We start from the raw sequence: 21,911 nt of genomic DNA, 5'->3' as shown, positions 1-21,911 counted from the left end.
CTTCTCTGTCCTATCCTCAGCAGCGAGGATTTATTGGATTTTGTTTAAACATGTACATATACATACAAATATATTTTTTTTAAATCTTGGAAATTAAAAGTTTGATAGCCTCAAAAAAGAGGACAAAAGATGAATCATAAAATAAAGTTGAGGATATCTGCTCGAATACAGAAAAAAGAAAAATACAGATACTCTAATCCAACCAATTCATTTCACAGATCAAGTTTCTGAAGCTGAGCAAGATCTCGTAATGTACCCAACATTGTGTTACAGCAAAACCAGATCCCAGGTTTTAGCCTTCATCACAGCATCCTTCTACCACAAGCTGTTCCTCTCTGTGACTTTTAAAAGCCCACCGTCTTATTCTACTTCAATTTCATTATTTACAGGTAACAAATCCTTACGAGTGCCCTATTTTTTAATAAAGAACTCTATTGTTATTATCTTTTCTAAAGAGTGAAGAAGTCATTGCTCTGTACACCTTAAACTGATACAGTACTGTTTTGTCAATTATAACTCAAAATTGGAAAAAAGTCAAAGATGCAAAAACATGCAATAAATACGCTAATGCTAATCTCTATCTCTTACCAAATAAAAAGGGGTGAAAAGTCAGGGCCTCAGCAGGAGGAAGAAAATAAAAGAACTCATCTACACTTAAGTAGTCAGGGGGTAAAGTCCTCTGAACTACTTATCCGTAGACTGAGAAACATGAATCCTATAGAGAGGAAATCAAAGAGAAAACTCATTTCTCCTACAGATCCAGGACACTTAACACATTCACAAGGGGAAACAAAAGTATATAAGCATAGACTTGTCAGGAATTCTGTCGTTTCAGTTGATAGTGTCTTCATTACAAACAAAAATTATTGAAATGCTTGCCCCACACCTTAAAAAAAATACCTCAGAAGGGGGCTCTTGGGTGGCTCAGTTCGTTGAGCATGTGACTCTTGTTTCAGTTCAGGTCATGATCTCAGGGTTAGGGTTAGGTGAGATCAAGCCCCACATCGGGCTCTGCACTCAGCGCAGAGTCTCCTTGTCCCTTCTTCCTCTACTCTTCCCCCGACTTGCTCACTCTCTCTCTCAAATAAATAAAATCTTTAAAAAAAAAACTTCAGAAGCATTTTAGAGAAGACTCAAGTGTTTCATATTTATCTAGATAATCAAAAGCTAAAAGAAATGAGTGAAATGTTTGCAGGCAATGTGAGAATGGTTCAAGATAATGAAGAATTTACACCCAACTTTTTTTTTCATTTTTCCACACTTTCAGTTAATATTTGTTGACCTTTGATATCTATTTGTTATATTGACATTTAATATCTATTGCTAAGAAGTCAATAGTGTGACATAATGAGCCACACTCCAGTAATCTCTGGGTCAAAATACCTTTGTTTCAAATTCCAGTTTAGCCACAATTGCGAAAAACAGAAAATTGCAAAATCTGAGTGTAAGAGGTGTTGATTTTAAGTTTACAAAAGGATGACAGTTGTTTCTTAAGGATGTAGTAAGGATTAAGTAATGGTGTATCAGACCCTGTGCTTATAGGCTTCCTTTGGGCAATGTAACCCTCTCTCCATTCCCCACCAGGGCAGTAAGATTAACTTGCCATTGACTGGGCTTTAGTTTTCACATTTAACCTCCCCGCTCTACCTTACCTATACACACAGGCATGTATTACTGATTCTACAAAGAATTTTTTTTAGCATGACCTATGCTCTAGCAAATTAATCCATGCCGTCCTTGTTGAGGGTTTTGAAAAGTGGGTTCCAGCTTTAAGATTACTTTAACATGTTTATTTTGTTTGTAGTCAAGTTTACCATTCTAAGTATTCACAGATTACTGGGCAATCTGACTGTACAAATGCAGGTAGTGAGGCAAAGAGGAAGGAGAATGTCTGAAGCCAGTTGCACCAGAATGTTTCCTGTGGGTCTTTAGGGCTTAGAGCCTCGGACGCAGCACCCCAGAGAAAGCCTCTCGGTTTGTTTACTGCCCACATTCTCTCCCATTCTCCCAGCCTCTGGGAGTCAAGGAGCATCCCTGCTGACATCCTGTAAGACTGAGCAGGGGAGGTGTCTTTTTTCCGTAAATAAGTGAATTCAAAGTGAAGCTCTACACTGCTCATAAATTGACTTTTACCTTCTAAAATGCTAAAACAATGAGGTGAAAAGATTCAAGCACCATCTGCTACACAAATAAATAAATAGCCTTCAAGTCTGCAGAGTCCTCCTTTACATCTGGGTAACATATTTCATTTTGTTTTCCACTCTCCCGCCTTCTGCAAAATTCCATTTTATGGTGCCCCTAGTTTCTGCTATTACTATTGGAGGAAGGAAATAATAATGACTATACTGCAAAACAACAGTCAAGGTCCTGAAGGATAAGAAATAATCAAAATTCTTATATTGCCATATTTTTCTATTTAATCTATTTCTCCTTTTAAAATTCTCCCCCTCTTCATCCTTTGTCCTCTAGTTAAATTCTTACATTTAGAATTTGAGGTCTGATTCCACTCTTGAGCCTAAATTTTATCTGATAATTTCCCAATTCAGAATCTCCTTCCTTTCTTATTTTTTTATTTTTATTTTTTTTTAAGATTTTATTTATTTATTTGACAGAGAGACAGCGAGACAGGGAACACAAGCAGGGGGAGTGGGAGAGAGGGAAGCAGAGCAGGGAGCCCGATGCAGGGCTCAATCCCAGGACCCCCAGACCATGACCTGAGCCGAAGGCAGACACTCAATGACTGAGCCACCCAGGCACTCCTGGAATCTCCTTCCTTTCTAACCACTTCTACCATTCTTTCTTTTGCCTAAATTTCTCTTTTTCTTGTCATTCAGTACTCCAGAACTCTGCCCCAAAATGCACTTCATTTTGAAGGTCTTTCAGGGAAAATCCATATAGCATACTGCTTTTTTATTTTTAAATTAATCTTATGTTAATGATATGAAACTGTACACCCAGGTGTCATTTACCTTGTTACCTTGCAGTTAAAAAAATCAGGACACAGGAAGACTGATACTGCCCACCTCAGTACCAAAGTTTGATAAACAGAAGTGGAAAGGAGAAGCCATATGGAGAGAGATGAAGAGGACCCTGTTGGAAGGAAAAGGCAATAATATGCAGGTGGATACACACACATACACACTTGGCAAGGAGAATATGGCATCAGCGCTAAGTGGAGGTGGTGATATGTGTCGTACCGTTTACCAATGTCAATGGTAAACTGACAGTACAGTATCTATCAAAAGTGGAATGTTCACCTTAAATCAAACACTACCAGTTATGCACTTATGACACGAATAAATAAATCACAAGGACCCTACAGTGAGTTACCGACACTAGGCCAGTTCTCTCAAGCAGCGGCATACTGTTTTTGAGGGAACATACATGTTCCTTTTATTCCAACAATGGAGTGATGCCCAGCACTTTAACGGAGCACAGATGAAGGAATGATGCATTCTGCCTGTGTATCAGAAAGCTTGAGGAGTTTGCCAAGAGTTAAAATACTAATGAGGATGGGGAACCCAGAAAGAGAAGCATGAATAAAGGTACAAATGTGAAAAGGCTCATTGTGCTCAGGGACATGCAGGATCAGGTCCGATGGAGAGAAGCTCGTGAAAATTGGGCTGAAAAGGGAGACTGGGGCAGGCCTTAAGGACCACACTGAGGTTTTGACTTCTTCCTTCAATGAGGAAGGGACAGCAAAGCTTTTGAAACAGATGTCACAACTCATATGAAAGACTGAAACAGGAAAGTGGCAGAGGAAATCATTCTTTCATTCACCCATCCATTTGTTCAAAAATATCCATTTTGTATAAAATATACTAAATACTGGAATACAGAGTTAAGACAAACAAAAAACCACTCAAGCATAGTCCCTGCGCTGATAAAACTTGCAAACTAGCAAGGGTAATAGTCATTAAATAATTACAAAAATTTAAATACAAATGTTAATATCTCATCAGGGAGCTATAAGGAAGAAATAGATAGCTGCTGGGAAAGAGTGCCAAGGACAACCCCAAGGAAATTTCAGGAAAAGGTGCATACATGACACTGGTTATCCACTGGAGGTGGAGGGAAGAGGAGACGAAAGAAGGGGTCCAAGATTTCACTGGCGGGATATGGGTGCTATTAGCCATAATGAAAACAAAAACAAAACAAGGGAGGAAACAACAGCTTTATGGCTGGTTCGCTGTGGGTCAGAAAGAGCTTGAAGCATCATCCAGGGGGACTGGACCAGTAAGTTATACCAGGGGAGAATGGAATTGGCAAGAGATCTGGGGAAAAAACAGGTTCAAGGAAGAAAGGTAGGTAACGTGTTAATGGTAGTTTCAGGGTCTTTTTCCAGTAATAATTTTCCAAAGTGAACGGAGAATAATATTAAATGCTCCTTCTGAAACAGTAATGGAGGAAGAATGATAACTTCAGATGGTGTATTCAGATCTAAGTCCATGCCAATGGCTCTGAAATGTAGTTCTCAGACTAGCAGCATTAACATCACCTGGGAACTCATTTACGTAAAGCATGGGGCCCCACACAGGACCTACTAAATCAAAAACTCTGGAGGTGGACCCAGAAACCAGTTTGCGAAAGCCTCCAGGTAATTCTGAGGCTCATTAAAGTTTGAGAGACTTAACTAACACACCCACACCCACACACACCCCATCTCATTTTGGCTGCTGGTTATGCTTAGCAGAAAAGTTCTCAAGGTTACTACCTCTGTTTGTCCACAGGGTTCTTTCATCTATATATTAAACATGTCTATACTATGCCTAATAGTGTGTAATGTTGAGCGGGATGGAGAATAAAGCATACAAGATTGTCCTTGACAACCAGAAACTTGAATCTTGTTAAGAAGTCATTTTAGGGGCACCTGGGTGGCTCAGTCGGTTAAGTGTCCGACTTCGGCTCAAATCACGATTGATCTCTGAGATAGAGCCCTGAGTTGGGCTCCACGCAGTGGGGATTCCACTTGTCCCTCTCCCTCTGCCTTTCTCCCTGCTCGAGCTAGCACTAATAAAATCTTAAAAAAAAAAAAAAAAGAAAGTAGTCAATGGATGCATTTGAAAAGTTAAACAAGCACACAAGTGTTCCAGTGTAAGGCAAGTTAGATGAGAATCTAAGGCCTAAATAAGCAGTAGGAGCACCAAGTGCCAAGCATGAAGAAACCCCTGGAAGCAGGCATTGGACCTATGATAACCAAACCTCAAAGAGGGAAAGTTTGAAGCTTGATAGGAACTTTCAGCGAGGCACAGGGAAACCTCTGCCACCTAAGAGGTTTGCTGGGCTTCTGAAGCAGTTTAACGCCATGGGAAAGTGAGTAAATTACACTGAGGCAAATAGGTAACTGCCAAAGTTTTTGACCTGGGCCCAAGGGTACAGGAGTGTCCTAGTCTGCATGTTCCAGCACCCGCAACAGTGTGACTGAAGGTCACTCAAGTGCCCTTTTAATAATGCTTTATAGGGCGCCTGGGTGGCTCAGTCGGTTAAGCGACTGCCTTCGGCTCAGGTCATGATCCTGGAGTCCCGGGATCGAGTCTTGCATCGGGCTCCCTGCTCGGCGGGGAGTCTGCTTCTCCCCTTTCTTGTGCTCTTTCTCTCTCTCTCAAATAAATAAATAAAATCTTTAAAAAAAATAATAATAATGCTTTATATAGCCAAAGCTATCAGCAATTACCAAAATGCTTCCTAAGAGGCATTTATGAATAAAATGTTCTAGTTCTAAATCATCCCCTAGCATTTACCTAAGGGGTTTCTCAGAGATTGCATGCGGGAAAGAGAGCATGGGGCGCGGGAGTTCTCTGTTGAGTACACACCTCGTGCAAGATATGCTTTCAAGCTCAAAACTATTTAATGCGCTACTAAGTACAAACATTATTTTGTTTTTCCCTAGCAAGGAAGGAAGAGGCTCCCGCGGTTACGATGGTAGCCAAAGTAAACCGCCCTCCAGGACCCAGCACTCTCGGCCTGTACTGGCCTCCGAGGGCTCCCGACAGGAACCCCACCTGAGCGTGGCCGTATAGGTAGGGACAGAACCCAGCAAAAAAGAATAAAGAAGACAGAGAAGAGAAGAGAAGAGAAGAGAAGAGGAGAAAAGCTTATCAACCCACAATGGCGGCGAAAAGTGCCTCGGAATACCACTTGGTGGAGAGCAGGCAGCAAGGGAGGCACAAGGTTTTCCAAGAGTTTGAAAATGGAAATCCTCCAACCCGGATGCCTGCGCCTCCAGAGCGCGAGCGAGCCACGGCCGGGGCACCACAGGTTTCTCCGTCAGACGGGGAAGATGACCAGGCGAGCGCTCCAGTCCGTTCCCCTTCGCACCGCCACGGTGCGACGCGGCCAAATAAGGGCGGACAGGGAGGGCACGGCATACCACCCCGGCGACGCCCAGCATCCGCCCCCTCCACGGCCAACTCGCGCGGACCGGTGGCTAACCTGCCCCGAAATCCCCAACGCAAAGTGCAAACCTGTCCCCTGCTGCCGTCACCCCTACCCGTCCCTCGACCGGCGCGCCCTCCCGAGAGGCTGCCCGCCGGGCGGAGATGCCAGCCGGGAGGACGCGTTGCCCTGGAGAACGCGAGCGAGCCCTGAAGGGCGCGGCGGCGGCGCTGCCAGACGCCCTCCCGCCCCGTTTCAGCTTCTCTCCGCGCGCTTCTACACCCGCTCTCGCCCGGCCGGCGGAAGCGGCTGCAGAACCGCGCAAAAGCAGTCACCCGAAGGAGCAGCGAGGCAAGGCAGGCGTCGGCGCGTCTCGGTGCCCCGGAGACGGCGCCACGGGCGCTAACCCGTAGGTTGGAGCGGGCGGGTGCAGGCAGGAGAGAGGACGCGGGCACCACGTGGGGTTTCGTCTGCGCTCTGCCGGTGCGTGGCCTTCTTCACTAGCACGTTACCTTGGACCAGACGCCCCCGGTGAGGCGGGCGGAGGCGCAGAGCGGGGGCCAGGCGGAGAGGAGCTTGAGAGCCGCCATGTTCCGGGCCGGGCGTGGAGGAGACTACGCGCTGAGGCGCGCGCGTGAGTGTATAGGAGCGCTGCCGGGCCGCGGCGGCGTCAACGCGAAGGGAGGGAAGGGAAGGCGCTCGAGGGGCGGGTTGGAGGCTCGACCGCCCGTCGATGACGTCCTCCCCTCGCTCGCCCACTGAGGCTGCAGGTTTGGAGACACGCGAGGCTGGGAGGGGCCCGGCCGGTAGCGTAAGCCGGGTGCAGCCGGCGCGGATGGCCGGGGAAGCTCCCCAGCCCCCCGGCGGCGGAGTCTTGTCCCCGCGCCCGCGCGTTCCAGGCAGGTGCGTCGGCGCGCCCTTGCAAAGCGCACAAGGAAATTAAACGAGACCTTAGCTTCCTTAGCAAGTACACCTAATGCAATGAACAATCACAGTCCAGTTTCAAGTCTCCATAAAAGCATTTGCCCTTTCACTGTATTCTTTTAGCTCTTTTTCCCTGATGAATATTATTTTAATCAAAATCAATGAGGGAATAGGATACCAAGTTAGACTATCCAATTACCTTAGGAGAACTTAGAAATGCTCTGAATTTTCAACACATCTTAAGAAGTCGGAAAGAGGTGAAACTCGGTTATTAGAACTTAAGTCCCATTACTAGTCCTAATACAGCAGCTATCTATTGTACTGTATGTAGCTTACAGAATGTGAAAAAGCTAACATTCTCAGTTGGGTCTGCTTTTCCACTTTCGCCCTTCCAGAGGGCATATGAAATGGAAAACAGCTTTGTCTAACTGTGGTCATATGACTCACTTTTCTTGGCTGGTCTCACTCTGTTGCTTCTGGCTAAATTAAAGACACATATTTCAAGTCTTGTACTCTGACTCTAATTCTTTTTTTTTTTTTTTAAGATTTTATTTATTTATTTGAGAGAGAGAGAATGAGAGAGAGCACATGAGAGGGGGGAGGGTCAGAGGGAGAAGCAAACTCCCTGCCGAGCAGGGAGCCCGACATGGGACTCGATCCAGGGACTCCAGGATCACGACCTGAGCCGAAAGCGGTCGCTTAACCAACTGAGCCACCCAGGCGCCCTCTGACTCTAATTCTTGTGAGAAAAAAATCAGCCTCACTACTCTATGGTCAAGACACTACTGGTTTTTTGGTAGTTCACTGGCTGTGTTCTATACTTTTTAGATAAAATAGGAATAACTTGAACAAATTACGGAAAAGTTCTGTACAGATTTCCCTCCTGGTTCCACAAAGCCATTTCAATTCTAGTCTGTGTAAAAAAAACTATTTTTTTTTGAATATCTGAATTTTTCTGAACTAGTAAGAATAGTCCCCCCTTGCTTTGAAGGACAGTTTTTGACAAATATATTCTGGAAACTTTTCTTTCTGTAATCATGTACAGCTTAATTTACCCATTCTTAAAAATTGGAAGAATTGAATTGAATTCAAATCTTTTAAACAAAAGGTCTGATTCCAGAGATGCAATAAGGAAAGTTTATTTTGTATTATGTCATTTTATGTATGTGTATATATATATATCTCATGTGTTATGTTATTTATGTTCATATATACATTCATTTGTGTGTGTATATATATTTATATCTCCTCTCTATCAATTGAGTATAGACAGTTTGTCAAAGTTAGGTTGTAAATTGTCATTCTCTGCTTGAGGGATTTTTGTTTAAATTATCCTAAGATACTATTTATTAGCATATACTATTTATTAGCATCATCTCTCATTACTCATAAAGACATCCTGCCCTCAGATGGAGTATTTACTCCTCCAAGCTGTTAAACAGGGGTGGGGCATCTGAAGACTTGTTTTTCAAAAGTTGTTTGACTGGCATAACTAGTAATAGGAATTTTTTTTTTAAGATTTTATTTATTTGTTTGAGAGAGAGAGAGAGAGAGCACAAGCAGGGGAATGGAGAAGCAGGCTCCCCACTGAGCAAGGAACCAAATGCCGGGCTTGATCCCAGGACCCTGGGATCATGACTTGAGCCGAAGGCAGACGCTTAACCGACTGAGCCACTCGGGCTCCCCAGTAACAGGAATTTTTAACTAGGTCATTTGAGTCAATTAAAAAAAAAGTATGCATGCTTCATTGTATACAATGGTTTTTAATATATGGAAAACAAATCCCTTCAGACAAATAATTTTCCTCTAGTGGATTTGAAAGACATAAATTTGAAATTTTACATAAATCTGTAAATGTATTGTTTTATAATGCAAATCATCTCCTAATTTACTTTTATGTGTTATTTTCATAGATTCTTTGAAGCAGTGCCTTGTATTAACTAATGTGCATTTAATATTCAATGGATAAAAAGTGAATTAAATTTTACTCACAATGTAGGGGAAGAAAAAGTAAAATAAATACATAAGATGTTTGGAGAGAGGGGCGCCTGGGTGGCTCAGTTCTTAAGCGTCTGCCTTCGGCTCTTGATCCCAGGGTCCTGCTCAGCGGGAAGCCTGCTTTTCCCTCTCCCACTCCCTCCCCCTCTGCTTGTGTTCCCTCTTTCACTGTTTCTCTATCTGTCAAATAAATAAATAAAAATCTTAAAAAAAAAAAAAATGTTTGGAGAGGCTTCAACTCCAGGAATGAAAATGAACATTACTACATTAAGGCGCTAAAGAAACTTAAAGGAGCAAAACACACCAGAGCGATTTTGTATGCATTCAATTCTGATTGTGTTACTTCTGCTTAAAACCCCTCAGTCATTTTCCCCACTGCCTGTAAGATCCAAAGTTTAAGGTTCCTACCCTGGCATAGAAGGGGATCATCTCTGGTTTTTCTTCCTCCTGCATTATTTCCTTTATATTTCAAGCTATTCAGCGCTTGCCTCTTAACTTCCACAGGATGAATTCACACCACAGACATGGGTAGCAAATGGTAAAGAACATGGACTGTGTGTATAGCTAGGCTGCCTGGGTTCAGATATCGGCTCTGCTACTCTCTAACTGGGGTGGGGGGGGTCCCCGTGGTTAAGAGTTTAAAAAGAGCCTCAGAATGCAAGATGTAAGGTCATGTCCAGACCAGTGTCTGTTTGCAGTATTCAGTTGCTAGAAGATTAAACTTGTGAACTTATCTATTTTTCAGATGCTTTCTATATTTTCATAAACTGGAAAATATCAGGCAGGATTTAAACCCTTGACTATATGGTATTAAAGACTGCTTTAATCTTTACACCTCCGTCTTTTATGAGATGTCTTTGAAGCTGACCCTAACACCCACGTTTCCCTCATTCTGCCCAAGTACCCAACTTCAGTTTCAGTTTCTCTCTCTTATCTGTTTGATTGCAGTCACTTCCTAGATAAACTTCTTTTCTCTCTCAGAGTTAACCACCTCTTAAATGATCATTTCCAATACAGCTTTGGTCTTCTCACACACTCTCCTGAACTTTTCAGGAATCCTCATAGGCTACAAGATTAAAGTTCAACATCCATTTGTAGCCAAGATCTCTCTAATCCAGGCTCAGCAAACCATATAACCTTAACAGCTTTATAGAAGTACTTCAGAGGTTCCACAAACATTATATTTTGAAATTAAATCTTAAATTATTTTCCAGCTACTCTATCAATCCTAACAAAGCAGTAGCATGTACACTCAGTTGTGATGTATCTCTGATTTCAACATACTAAAGCTTACCAGATCGCAATTGGGAGGCAAACCTTAGAATAAAGTCTATCCTCTCAATGCCTATGCTTGAACTTAAAATATTAGTCAGTGATAACGAAGGCTGAGGCTCTGTACTTATCTTTTTATCATTTTCACTTCTGCATGTTGACACATAATTTTGTATAGATGTAGAATACTTGCATGCCCTGCTCAGACAAATCTACTGCCTAGCATTATTTCTCCTTACAGCATAGTAGTTTTTCAACAAGAACACCTAAAACACTTCATGATAATGTCGTACTATAGATAGCATTAGAAGTTGTTTTCAATTTTGGTCACTTCATATTCAACATTTGTATATGTAAACAAGAAGTAATCAATATTATTAGTGATTGACTATTGAAGCAAACACTTTCTGCTACTTTTCTTTCAAGCTTCTGATCTACTTTAATTGAAACAGATTTTAGGGATTTTAGGGCGAGCTGCAATATAAATCAGAATTTTCTTAGTATTGTGCACCCAAATAGAAAAACAAAAATAAGAAAACCATCAGGCCTAATCCCATGGTTGCAAAGTTTTTGTTCATCAAAAGAGCTTTGTTATCTTCACTGACTTCATTTATACCAGAAAAAATATTTCACAATTAAAATGAAAAAATCACATTTAAATTATAGAGTACCACTTTTATCTATTTTATATTATTTGGGTTATAAATACAATTTTATTTGAAAGTAAACATTTACTAATTATATTTGGAAACTGTGGTTTTAGCTAACTCAGCCCATCTTCTGTTCCCCATATATACCAAGGGCCTTCCGAGGTAGAGTCTTTGTTCAAGCCTTCTTTCCTATTATTAAAATAAAATGCAGGGGTGCCTGGGTGGCTCAGTTGTTTAAGCAACTGCCTTTGGCTCAGGTCATGATCCTGGAGACCCGCATCACCCACATGGGGGCTCCCTGCTCAGCCGGAGTCTGCTTCTCCCTCTGGCCCTCCCCCCTCTCATGCTCTCTCTCTCTCAAATAAATAAAATCTTAATAAATAAATGAATAAATAAATTGCAAAGGGGAGACCCTCCCCCCTCATGCTCTCTCTGTCTCTCATTCTCTCTCTCTCTCAAATAAATAAAATCTTAATAAATAAATAAATAAATAAATAAAGTGCAAAGGGGAGACCAAACTTGAAAATTCCCTAAGCAAACAAAATCATTTAAGCCATGTAAGCAAAACTAAATCTTATTTCATGAACGTAAGTGAAACTTAGGTTATTTCTTATAAATGCCTCTGATAATCATAAAATAAACAAGTCATCTTCCTAAAATGGTAAAAGATACACACTTAAAATTTTTTATTAAGGTGTAATTGACATATAACATTATATTAGTATCAGTCATACAACATAATGATTTGATAATTATATATATTGTGAGATGATCACAACAATAAATCTAGTTAACAGCCATCACCACATATAAATACAATTTTTTTCTTGTGATGAGATCTTAAAAATTACATATAATACAGTATTATTAGTTATAGTCACCACGCTGTATATTACATCCCATGATTTATTTATTTTATAGCTGGAAGTTTGTAATTTTTGACCCCCTTAATCCATTTTGCCTAATCCCTGCCCCCTCTGGCAACCAGCATTCTGTTCTCTATGACTTTGGGGCTTTTTGTTTGTTTTTCATTTTTTTAGATTCCACATACAAGTGAGATGATACAGTATTTGTCTTTCTCTGTCTGACTTATTTCACTTAGCGTAATGCCCTCAAGTTCCCTCCATGTTGTTGTAAATGGCAACAATGTCTTTTTTATGGCTGAATTTTGTATAGATCCATATACATAAAATGTATATATATACATATATAAAACAATATATCACATTTTCTTTATCCATTCATCGATTGATGAACATATAGACACAGGTTTCTTCCTTACCTTGGCTATTATAAATTATGCTGTAATGAACATGGAGATGCGTATGTCTTTTGAGTTAGTGTTTTCATTTCCTTTGGATAAATACACAGGAAGTAGAATTGCTGGATCATATTATAGTTCTATTTTTAATTTTTTGAGGAAACTTCATCCTGTTTTCCACAGTGGCTGTACCAACTTATATTCCCACCAGCAGTGTACAAGGTTTCCCTTTTTTACACATCCTTGACAACACTTATTATTTTTTGTCTTTTTGATAGTAACCATACTGACAGGTATGAGGTGTTAGCTCACTGTGGTTTTGATTTGCATTTCCCTGATGATGAATGATGTTGAGCACCTTTTCATGTACCTGTTCATTGGGTGATTTTTTTAATTTTTAATTATTTATTTATTTATTTACTTACTTATTTGCAGCATAATCCCACTAGTTGTGCTCTAAGAAAACTATTAATGCCTGCGATAATATATTTCAAAAAAATGCTGCCAAGAGATTGTGACACTCTTTATTTATTTCTGTATCATGTTCCATGTTTATTATTTTAGCTGCTCAGTAGAGCAGAAGCCAGGGTCACTTATCCAGCCATAGGAACCAATTCATTACATTATAGTACATCATTTTGAAAGTTTTATTATGCCACCACTAAAAAGGAAAAATTTTAAGTATGTGTGGAAATGTTTAGGATAATTGTAAAAAGCAGAATTCAAACTGTATTCAGTAATGATCATAGCTGTGTTATATAGTTTCACATAAGGCCAAAAACTGAAAAAGACCACTGAAAAAATGGAAAAAAATACATATAATGAGAGCAGGACTTTAGGTATTTTCTGTCATTGTTTAAAATATTGTATAACTTTTAATTAACCTTTAATAGCACTATACGTATAGTTTTGATGTGAGTTCAAAATACCCATTTCAGGATCTCGAGGTATTTGTACCCCCATGTTCATCACAGCATTATTCACCATAGCCAAGATGTGGAAGCAACCTAAATGTCCATTCACAGGTGAATGGATAAAGAAAATGTGATATATGCATACCTTACAAAAGAAGAAAATCCTGCCATATGTAACAACATGAATGAACCTGGAGGAATTATGCTAATTGAAGTAAGTCAGCCACAGAAAGACGAATACTGTATGATTCCACTTATATGAGGTATCTAAAAAGAGTCAAATTCATAGAAGCAGAGAGTAGAATGGTAGTTGCCAGGGACTTGGGGAGAGGGGATGTGGGATTTGCTATGCAACAGGTACAAAGTTTCAGGTATACACAGTGAGTCAGTTCTAGAGATCTGCTGTATAACGCTGTGCATGTAGTTAATATTACTGTATTGTGCATTCAAAAACGTGTTAAGAGGGCCTATCTCATGTGAAGGGTTCTTACAAAATTTACATGTTTAAGTATTTTATATGTATATATATGTATATACATACAAATATGTATTTCCGATTTGGTTACTAACTTTGCCTTCTCCAGCCTCAATCCGGGAATCCAAGGAGTGTTTCAGGAGACTGGACGTTGTGTTTCACATCACACACTAATCGTTCTGTGGCAGCCCACATGGAATGGCAGTGATAATCTTCCAATATGTACTTCTCTGTAGATGAATGGGGGTGGCGGCCTTCAGTGAAAGGCATCTACATGTACTTCAATGAAATAAAGCTATTAAGTTGGAAAAATAAATGAATCAACAAGATAAACATCTCCCCACTTATAAACCATTAATGGACACTAGTCAGTTCCCAGTAGTCTTGAGCTGTGCTACCCTCCAGGCATATCTACACTGTGGGTTTTCTGTCTACCTCAGAGTAACCTGAAGTCCCATTTATTGATGTCTAACAAAACACTTCTGAATGCTTAAAGGATAGAATGGACAAATATACTGACTAGTCCTAGAACATAACCAGTCTAAAAATATTGAAGTGCTATTCACTAGAATGCAGTTAGGAAAGTACTGGGAGGAACTCAAAGATATCTTTACCAGGAGATACTACACAGTAGTTAAAAAGAATAAGAGGGATCTACATGTACTTACAGGAAAACTTCACCAGGATATATTGTTAAAGAAATCAAGTTGCAGAATAATGTGTATGATGTGATTTCATTTATGTAAAGAGGAGTAAACCAAAATTATATATTTGTGGTATTTGTATGGAAAATCATAGAAAGATATCTGAAAAGAAACTAAACTCTTAACAGTGGTAATTCTAGAAGGTTAGAGAGAGTAGGAGTCCAAAGTGCAGGGGAATTTATAATTTTCCATCTATCTGCATTGCCTTGTTTTAATTTTTACTATATGTAATTACATACTATTTGTGTAATTTTTTAAATTAAGAATCAACAATTATCCAATAATTTCTTAAACTCTCAATTGTGTAGACCCTGAAATATTAAAAAGAATGACACATTTCAATATCTCCAAAACATTGACAAGTCAAAAAATCAGGGTAAAGCCCTATGACAGTATGATACTATGAAAAAAAAATTGCTTTTGTTTATTCATAGATGCCTGGAAGAATATTTATAGAAATTTCAATAGTAGCTACTTTTATTTCAGGCGATGTTGACTTTATTCCTTATGCTCTTATAATTAATACTCTTTTATTTCATTGTGGATAAAAGGGTACATCACCTCCACCTTCTTTTTTAAATATCTATAGATATCTGTTCCTGAAGAGGTGATAAAAACAATTTTAAAATTTCAAGTCATCAGACATTTGTTCTAGAGCAGGTTCACTTCTATACAGCAGAAGTATAAGAAGGAATGAAATATATTCCTTTCTTTCAAGGGACTAGAAGTGCAGTTTTTTGTTTTTTGTTTTTTTCTGAAGATTTTATTTATTTGAGAGAGTGAGAAAGAAAGAGAAGGAGCAGGGGGAGGGGCAGAGAGAGAGGGAGAAGCAGACTCCCCACTGAGCAGGGAGGACAGAAACAGATGTGGGGCTTGATCCCAGGACCCCAGGATCATGACCAGAGCCAAAGGTAGATGCTTAACTGAGCTGCCCAGGCACCCCTAGAAGTTTAGTTTTTGTAATAAATATCTTTTTGACATTGCTTAGAGAAGAGCTAGAATCTAATGATTTGGAAACAAGAGAGTCACATTCTTGTCATAGTTAAATGAATAGATTAAAAAATTATGTCTTTTGTGTTTTAGAATAATCTGTGGCCCTCTTTTCTGACAATAATTGAATAGCTGTGCAATAATAATTGAATTATCTATTGAAAGTCAACCCTAGTAATAAAAAAACTAGATTCTCTGCATGTTAGAGAAGGCTTATTTTTATATCCTTTTAGTTGAGGGGTGGGGCAGGAAGAGGAACAGAGGTATTCCCCATAGCCAGACCTTTCGTAAGTGTACCCATCAAATCATGATAAAAGAAAAATCCATCAGGAAAATATTACAATTATAAATATATATGCAGCTAGTATCAGAGTTTCAAATAAATGGAGTAAAAACACAGAAACAGAGAGAAATAGACCATTCAACAATAATAGGGACTCCAATATTCAACTTTCAATAATGGGTAGTATAACTAGGTAAAAAGATCAACAGACTTATCAAGTGATTTTCAAAAAGATGCCAAAACTATTCAATGGGCAAGAAATAGTCTTTCCAATAATTGGATATCCACATGCAGAATAAAGTTGGACCCTTTCTTCACACCATAAGCAAAAATTAACACAAAATGGATCAAAGACCTAAATGTAAAATGTGCTAAGCTATAAAACCCTTAGAAGACACAGATGAATTTCATGACCTCAGATTTGGTGGTGGGTTCTTAGATATGACACGAAAAATATAAGCAGCAAAATAAAAAGGACACCATTAAGAAAGTGAAAAATGACACATGGAATAGGAGAAAATATTTACAAACCATACATCTCATAAACGATTTCTATTTGGAATATATAAAGAAATCTTACAAGTCAATAATAAAAAATTTAATAGCCCATTTAAAAGTGAACAAAAGATCTGCATAGACATTTCTCCAAAGAAGATACACAAATGACCAATAAGTACATGAAAAGATACTCAACACAATTATTCCTTAGGGAAATCCACATCAAAAACAATACCACTTACACCCAGTAGGATGGCTAGAATCAAAAAGTGAAATAATAACAAGTGTTGGCGAGAAAGTGAAGAAAATAGAACCCTTACATACTGGTAGGAAAGTAAAATGGAAAACAATCTGGGAGTTTGTCAATTAAACATAAAGTTGCCATATTATAGCAGTTATTTCTTACCCTAAAAAAAGTGAAAACATATGGCCACACAAAAACTTGTACAGAAATGTTTATAGCAATATTAATGGCCAGAGGTGAAAACAACCCAAATTTCCATCAACAGATGATTAGATAAACAAATGTGGTAAATCCAAACAATAGTATCTTATTTGGTAAGAAAAAGGAATGAAGTACTGATACGTGCTACAAAAATGGATGAACTTGAAGATGTTATGTAAGGAAAAGGAACTAGTCACAAAGACCATATATGATTCAATTTGTATGAAATACAGCACAAGTATAAGCCATATTCATTATCACAGAAAGTTCTATTGGACAGCACCGGTCTGTCCAATAGTAATAAAAAAGCTGCTTGTCCTTTAGGCATGAATAATTTCTAACAAGTCTTTTAAGAGTTGGGAGCAAACAATTAGAAGTTGGATTCTTACAAGAATCTGGGACGTAAGGAGATTTGACTTCAGAAAGGAGAATGTGATATGATAAAAGCACAAAAAGATTTGAATCTGCCACACTGCTAACTCTGAAGACAGATGAAAGGGCCGTGAGTTAGGGAATGTAAAAAATGCAGCTCTAGAAGCTGGAGAAAAACAGGAAATGGATTCTTCCCTAGAACTTCTAGAGGGAATATGCCCTGTTGACACCTGTTGAAACTGATTTTGGAATTCTGACCTCCAGAGCCATAAGAAAATAAATGTGTGCTGTTTTAAGCCACTGATTTTGTGGCAATCTGTGACAAACTAATATAAACTGAATGGAGACCTTAGGCAAGTTTCCTTGCCTTTTCCAGCTCCTAGAGATTACTCACATTTCTTGGCTCATAACCCCCTTTCTCCATCTCTGAAGTTGGCAAAGGTGAGTCAAGTTCTTTTCATCGGGCATCACTCTGACTTCTGCCTCCGTCTTCCACTTTTGACCCTTGTGATTACAGTGGGCTCACCCAGATAATCCAGGGTAACATCCCTATTTTAAGTTTAGCTGATTAGCAATGTCAATTCCATCTGCAACCTTAATTTTCCTTTGCCATGTAAGGTAACATTCACAGGTTCTAGAAATTAGGACGTAGATGTGTTTGTGGGACCATTGCTCTATCTACCACAATGGGTCAATCATCCTCTTAATAAAATTGAAGATATTCAAAACTTTGGTTGGATAGTTGCTCACCTCTCCCTGGAAAGGAAAGGAGGTAAAATATTCAGAACTTTGTGTCTGACTGGATGGAACTGGAATGGGGCTGAGTGAGTTATAGGATTCCAAAATAATTCCAAGATAGGAACTGGGGGATCACAGATGAGGTAGGAAACGATAATCCCAGGTTTGGACATTTTAAATTTGAAATGCCTATGGCATTTGCAGCTGAAATGCCCCGTAAGCAATTTCATGTAACAGTATATGGAAGTATGAAGCTCAATGAAGAGGTTTAGGTTGGAGATAGGAGAGATTTTGTCATTGTATACATTGTATACATGGTAGCCAAATCATGAGAGTGAGAAATGTTAAACAGGGCAGAAAGGATGTGAGAAGTAAGAAGAGGAGATGGTATTCGAACACAGGTCTCTCATAGTCTGAAGGCACAGTTGGTAACTAGTGTGATATAGAGCATCCCCAAAGGGCCAGTGGTAAAGCAGCTGAGGTTTTGGAAAATGGAGAGATGGGGAAGAAGGTGAAGGTGGTAGCACATATGTGGAATGATCAGAGATCTAGGAGCCAAGAGAAGGGAGGTTCTAATCTCTACCACTCGCTAGTTGTGCTAACTTAAGCAAGTCATTTAACTTTTTCTGAGCTTCAGGTTTTTACCTATGAAACGTGGAAAATAATATATCTACTTGCTTCACTGAGTTGTTGAGACTTAGAGATAAGGTGCAGGAATTCTCTGGGAAGTTAAAAGTGCTACACAAATATAATTTACTTGAACAGTAAAGTAATTCCTTTTTTTCTTTTTTAAAAAGATTTTTATTTATTCATTTGAGAGAGAGAGAGAAAGAACAAGCTGGGAGAGGGGCAGGTGGAGAGGGAGAAGCAGGCTCCCCTCAGAGCAGGTCACCACTCTGACTTACTATGTGAGCTGTAAGTCATGCTGTATGGACCAAAATGTATTTTTGCCTCAGAATCTGAATTGGAAAAAAAATACATGTTATATTAATATCATATACACACATAAGATATATTATGCAGGATATATGTGCAGGTATGGTGGAGGGGGTTTGGTAAGACTGAGAAAAACAACACAGACTGAATAATACCACTGATGTTAAACTATAAAATGTGGTCAGATTGACTGAACAAGGGTTTATTGGCCCTTTGGATAATTTTCTGTTAGGGACTTGAAGAATCTGAAGTTTTTAATCTTCTGTATCTACTTAGGAAAACTGGTTAAAGCTCATTGGGAATAAGAGTCAAGGATTGATAAAAACCATGAGGACCATGTGGGACAGGAATGAGGAAGGAAAAGCCAGACAGAAGAGGTTGTTTAAAACCATATTACGGCATCACCTAGACCTCCTGTGCATCTGTTGGTTATGAAAGAGCAACATTTTCTTTCTGGCAGTGGTCTCAATCTCTCTGCTTTTCAGATATCGTAGGCATTACAAAGGGATTAGGGACCATACAATGCCATCTGTAGTGAACATTTGTGTTTTTGCTGCTCAGTAGCTAGCTCCAACCACCCTTTTCTCAGTACCGCCAGTTTTTAAAATAAAACTTCCTTTCTTTGCTTTCAGGTCTAATAGTTTGGCAGGGAGAGATGGACCCACCTGCTCCAAGGGACAGTGATGCCCTGGGGACAGTAATGGGCTCAGGGATGAGCTGCTGATCAAATTCAGGCGCATGAGGACCAGGCTCTTAGATTTTGTTCTGGTTGTTAGGAGATAAGGCTCTTCTTTTTGACTGGTTTCTAATTTAAAGTTGGGAGCCCAATGCTGCTGGCAGCCTTTTGCCACCATCGGTACCACCTGTTTGAAAATGGAGCCAACAGAGAGGCAAGGGGAATAGGCAATTCGAGAGAGACCTGGTTCTAATGACTTTATTTGGGCCTCTGTTTTTCAGTTACATCATTCAATAAATTGTTGTTGTTGTTTTTTGTTTTTAGCTTATGCCATTTTAGGTCTAATTTCTTATCTGTTACAACGAAAAAGCTTCCAGTTGATTGTGGTGCTGGAAAATATCCATTCTCCTCTCTTTCCAGAGTAATGGAACTGTGGCGACCAACTGCTTAGCATTGAAAATCCTGTGTCTCATGGAAGCCCTAAATTCCAGACAAACTAGGATCGTTGGTCACCCTAGGCGTCTCATGGGCTGTTTGTAATAAAGCCTACATTTTCTAGCTGCTTATACCATGTGATTAAGTTCTGGCTAGTTGGATATAAGTGGAAATGGTCAATGCAGCTTGCAGGAAATGCCCTTAAAAGGAAGGAACATGATCTGCCTTTCTTCCTTTCTATTGGCTGGAATATGAATATAATGGCTAGACTTCCACAGACCACCTCAGATCAAGAGATATTTCCTTCCCTAGGAAGGAAACACTTGTGGCAGAGCAATGAAACGAGATGGAAGAAATCTGGCACCCTGACACCACAGAGTGCTTATACAACTCTGGACTGAAAACTTCTAGACTTCTTGAATCAGAGAGCAATGAGCATCTATCTTAAGCCTCTATGGTTTTGTCTATAACTCATAATTCTAATTCACTGATACAATTTCTAATTTAAAAAAGCCCCTTCTGGGGCGCCTGGGTGGCTCATCCGGTTAAGCGTCTCATCTGCCTTCAGCTAGGGTCATGATCTCAGGGTCCTGGGATCAAGCCCCACCTTGGGCTCTCCGCTCAGTGGCTTCTCCTTCTCCCTCTGTGATCTCTCTTGCTTTCACTCTCTCTCAAATAAAATAAAATCTTGAAAAGAAAGAAAGAAAAAAGCCCTTTGTTATGTGTGTCTGCCTCTCCAAACATTACACTGATTATAAATTCACTTACCAAACTTGACTCTCTAATATGGTCACAATTTCAACATGAGAAAATGCTCATCATTATAAATAGAAGTCATCAATTTGGGCATTACTAGCAGAGATCACAGATGTAGCGGGACTTATTTATGATCCATGTCAGTAGCAGATATTTTTGCTTGCCTAGTTGACATCCGCTCCTTTCCTCCTAACAGAACCCCAATTTTGTACAGGTTTTCATTTCTACCCTTCTTCAACACACTCCTCACAGGTTCAGAAATAGAACTTGTGATAGTTTTATGTGTCAACCTAGGTAGGCTAGAGTATTCAGGTATCTAATCTAATTACTAATTAGTAATTAGATTAGTAATTAGTAATTAGATTAGTAATTAGATTAGTAATGTAGTAATTGATTTGTAGATGTAGATTCCCCCCCCCCCCCATCAGTTCTGTTTCTCTGGAGAACCCTGACTGATACTGACCTGGTCAGTATAAAAGTAATTTTAACCCTTTGTGAGTAATTGGTTCTGGACCAGGCATGTGACCAGATTGAACCAATGAAATGTGAGGAAATATTTGATCTGAAATTCTGGAGAAGTTCTTCCTTATAATTCTGTGAGAGCTTTCAGTAGTAACTGCCTGTCTCTTCCTCTGATGGTAGTTTCCTTAGATATGTGGCCTGTAATGGCTGCAGCCTTTTCACAGTCAGGCTGAGGGTAAAGCCAACATACAAAAAAGGCAGAGCCAAGAGACTTGCAGAGAAACGGAGCTAGGGCTGTGGTTTAAGTCAGCACTGAAGCCTGTCCTACCTCTGGGTTTCAGTTTCCAAATCATATATTTCCTCATTGTTTAGATTGTAGTTGATTTTTCTGAGACCTGCGGTCAAAATTATTCTACCTAATGGTGCCTGGGTGGCTCAGTCAGTTAAGCATTCCACTTGTGATTCTGGCTCAGGTCATAACCTCATGGTATTGAGAATGAGCCCCACATCTGGCTCTGTGCTGAGCGTGAAGCCTACTTAAGATTCTCTCTCTCTCTCTCTCTCTCTCCTTCTGCCCCTCCCCCTCCACAGTCTCTCTCTCTCTCTCTCTCTCTCTCAAAAAAAAAAAAGATAAAGTCTACCATCTTTAACATGGCATCAGAAGCCTTGCCTGATATGCCCCTACTAACATATACCCATTCTGTATTTTGACTCTAATTAGTTTCAGGATAAAGACACGGGAAACTT

General features: G+C 39.7%; 1 protein-coding gene across 2 annotated transcripts in view; it reads right to left on the bottom strand.

The window, feature by feature from the left end:
* OXCT1 (3-oxoacid CoA-transferase 1) overlaps positions 1 to 7,104 on the bottom strand; it is a 124,216-nt gene extending 117,112 nt beyond the window's left edge. Inside the window, exon 1 of one of the 2 annotated variants that reach the window (XM_045904128.3) lies at positions 6,888 to 7,104. In XM_045904128.3, coding sequence (XP_045760084.2) covers positions 6,888 to 6,965 — 78 coding nt within the window. In that variant the 5' untranslated portion in view covers positions 6,966 to 7,104. Of the gene's footprint in view, positions 1 to 6,107; positions 6,860 to 6,887 lie in introns of those variants that run through there. The other variant, XM_045904140.3, reaches the window with a different exon arrangement.
* Positions 7,105 to 21,911: the final 14,807 nt, after the last annotated feature.

This window comes from Mirounga angustirostris, unplaced genomic scaffold (assembly GCF_029215605.1).
Source record: "Mirounga angustirostris isolate CCGP_5_RB_7025 unplaced genomic scaffold, mMirAng1.0.hap1 SCAF_7, whole genome shotgun sequence".
Taxonomy (NCBI): domain Eukaryota; kingdom Metazoa; phylum Chordata; class Mammalia; order Carnivora; family Phocidae; genus Mirounga; species Mirounga angustirostris.
Note: the sequence above shows the minus strand (reverse complement) of the source record. Positions and strands in the feature narration are given on the sequence as shown.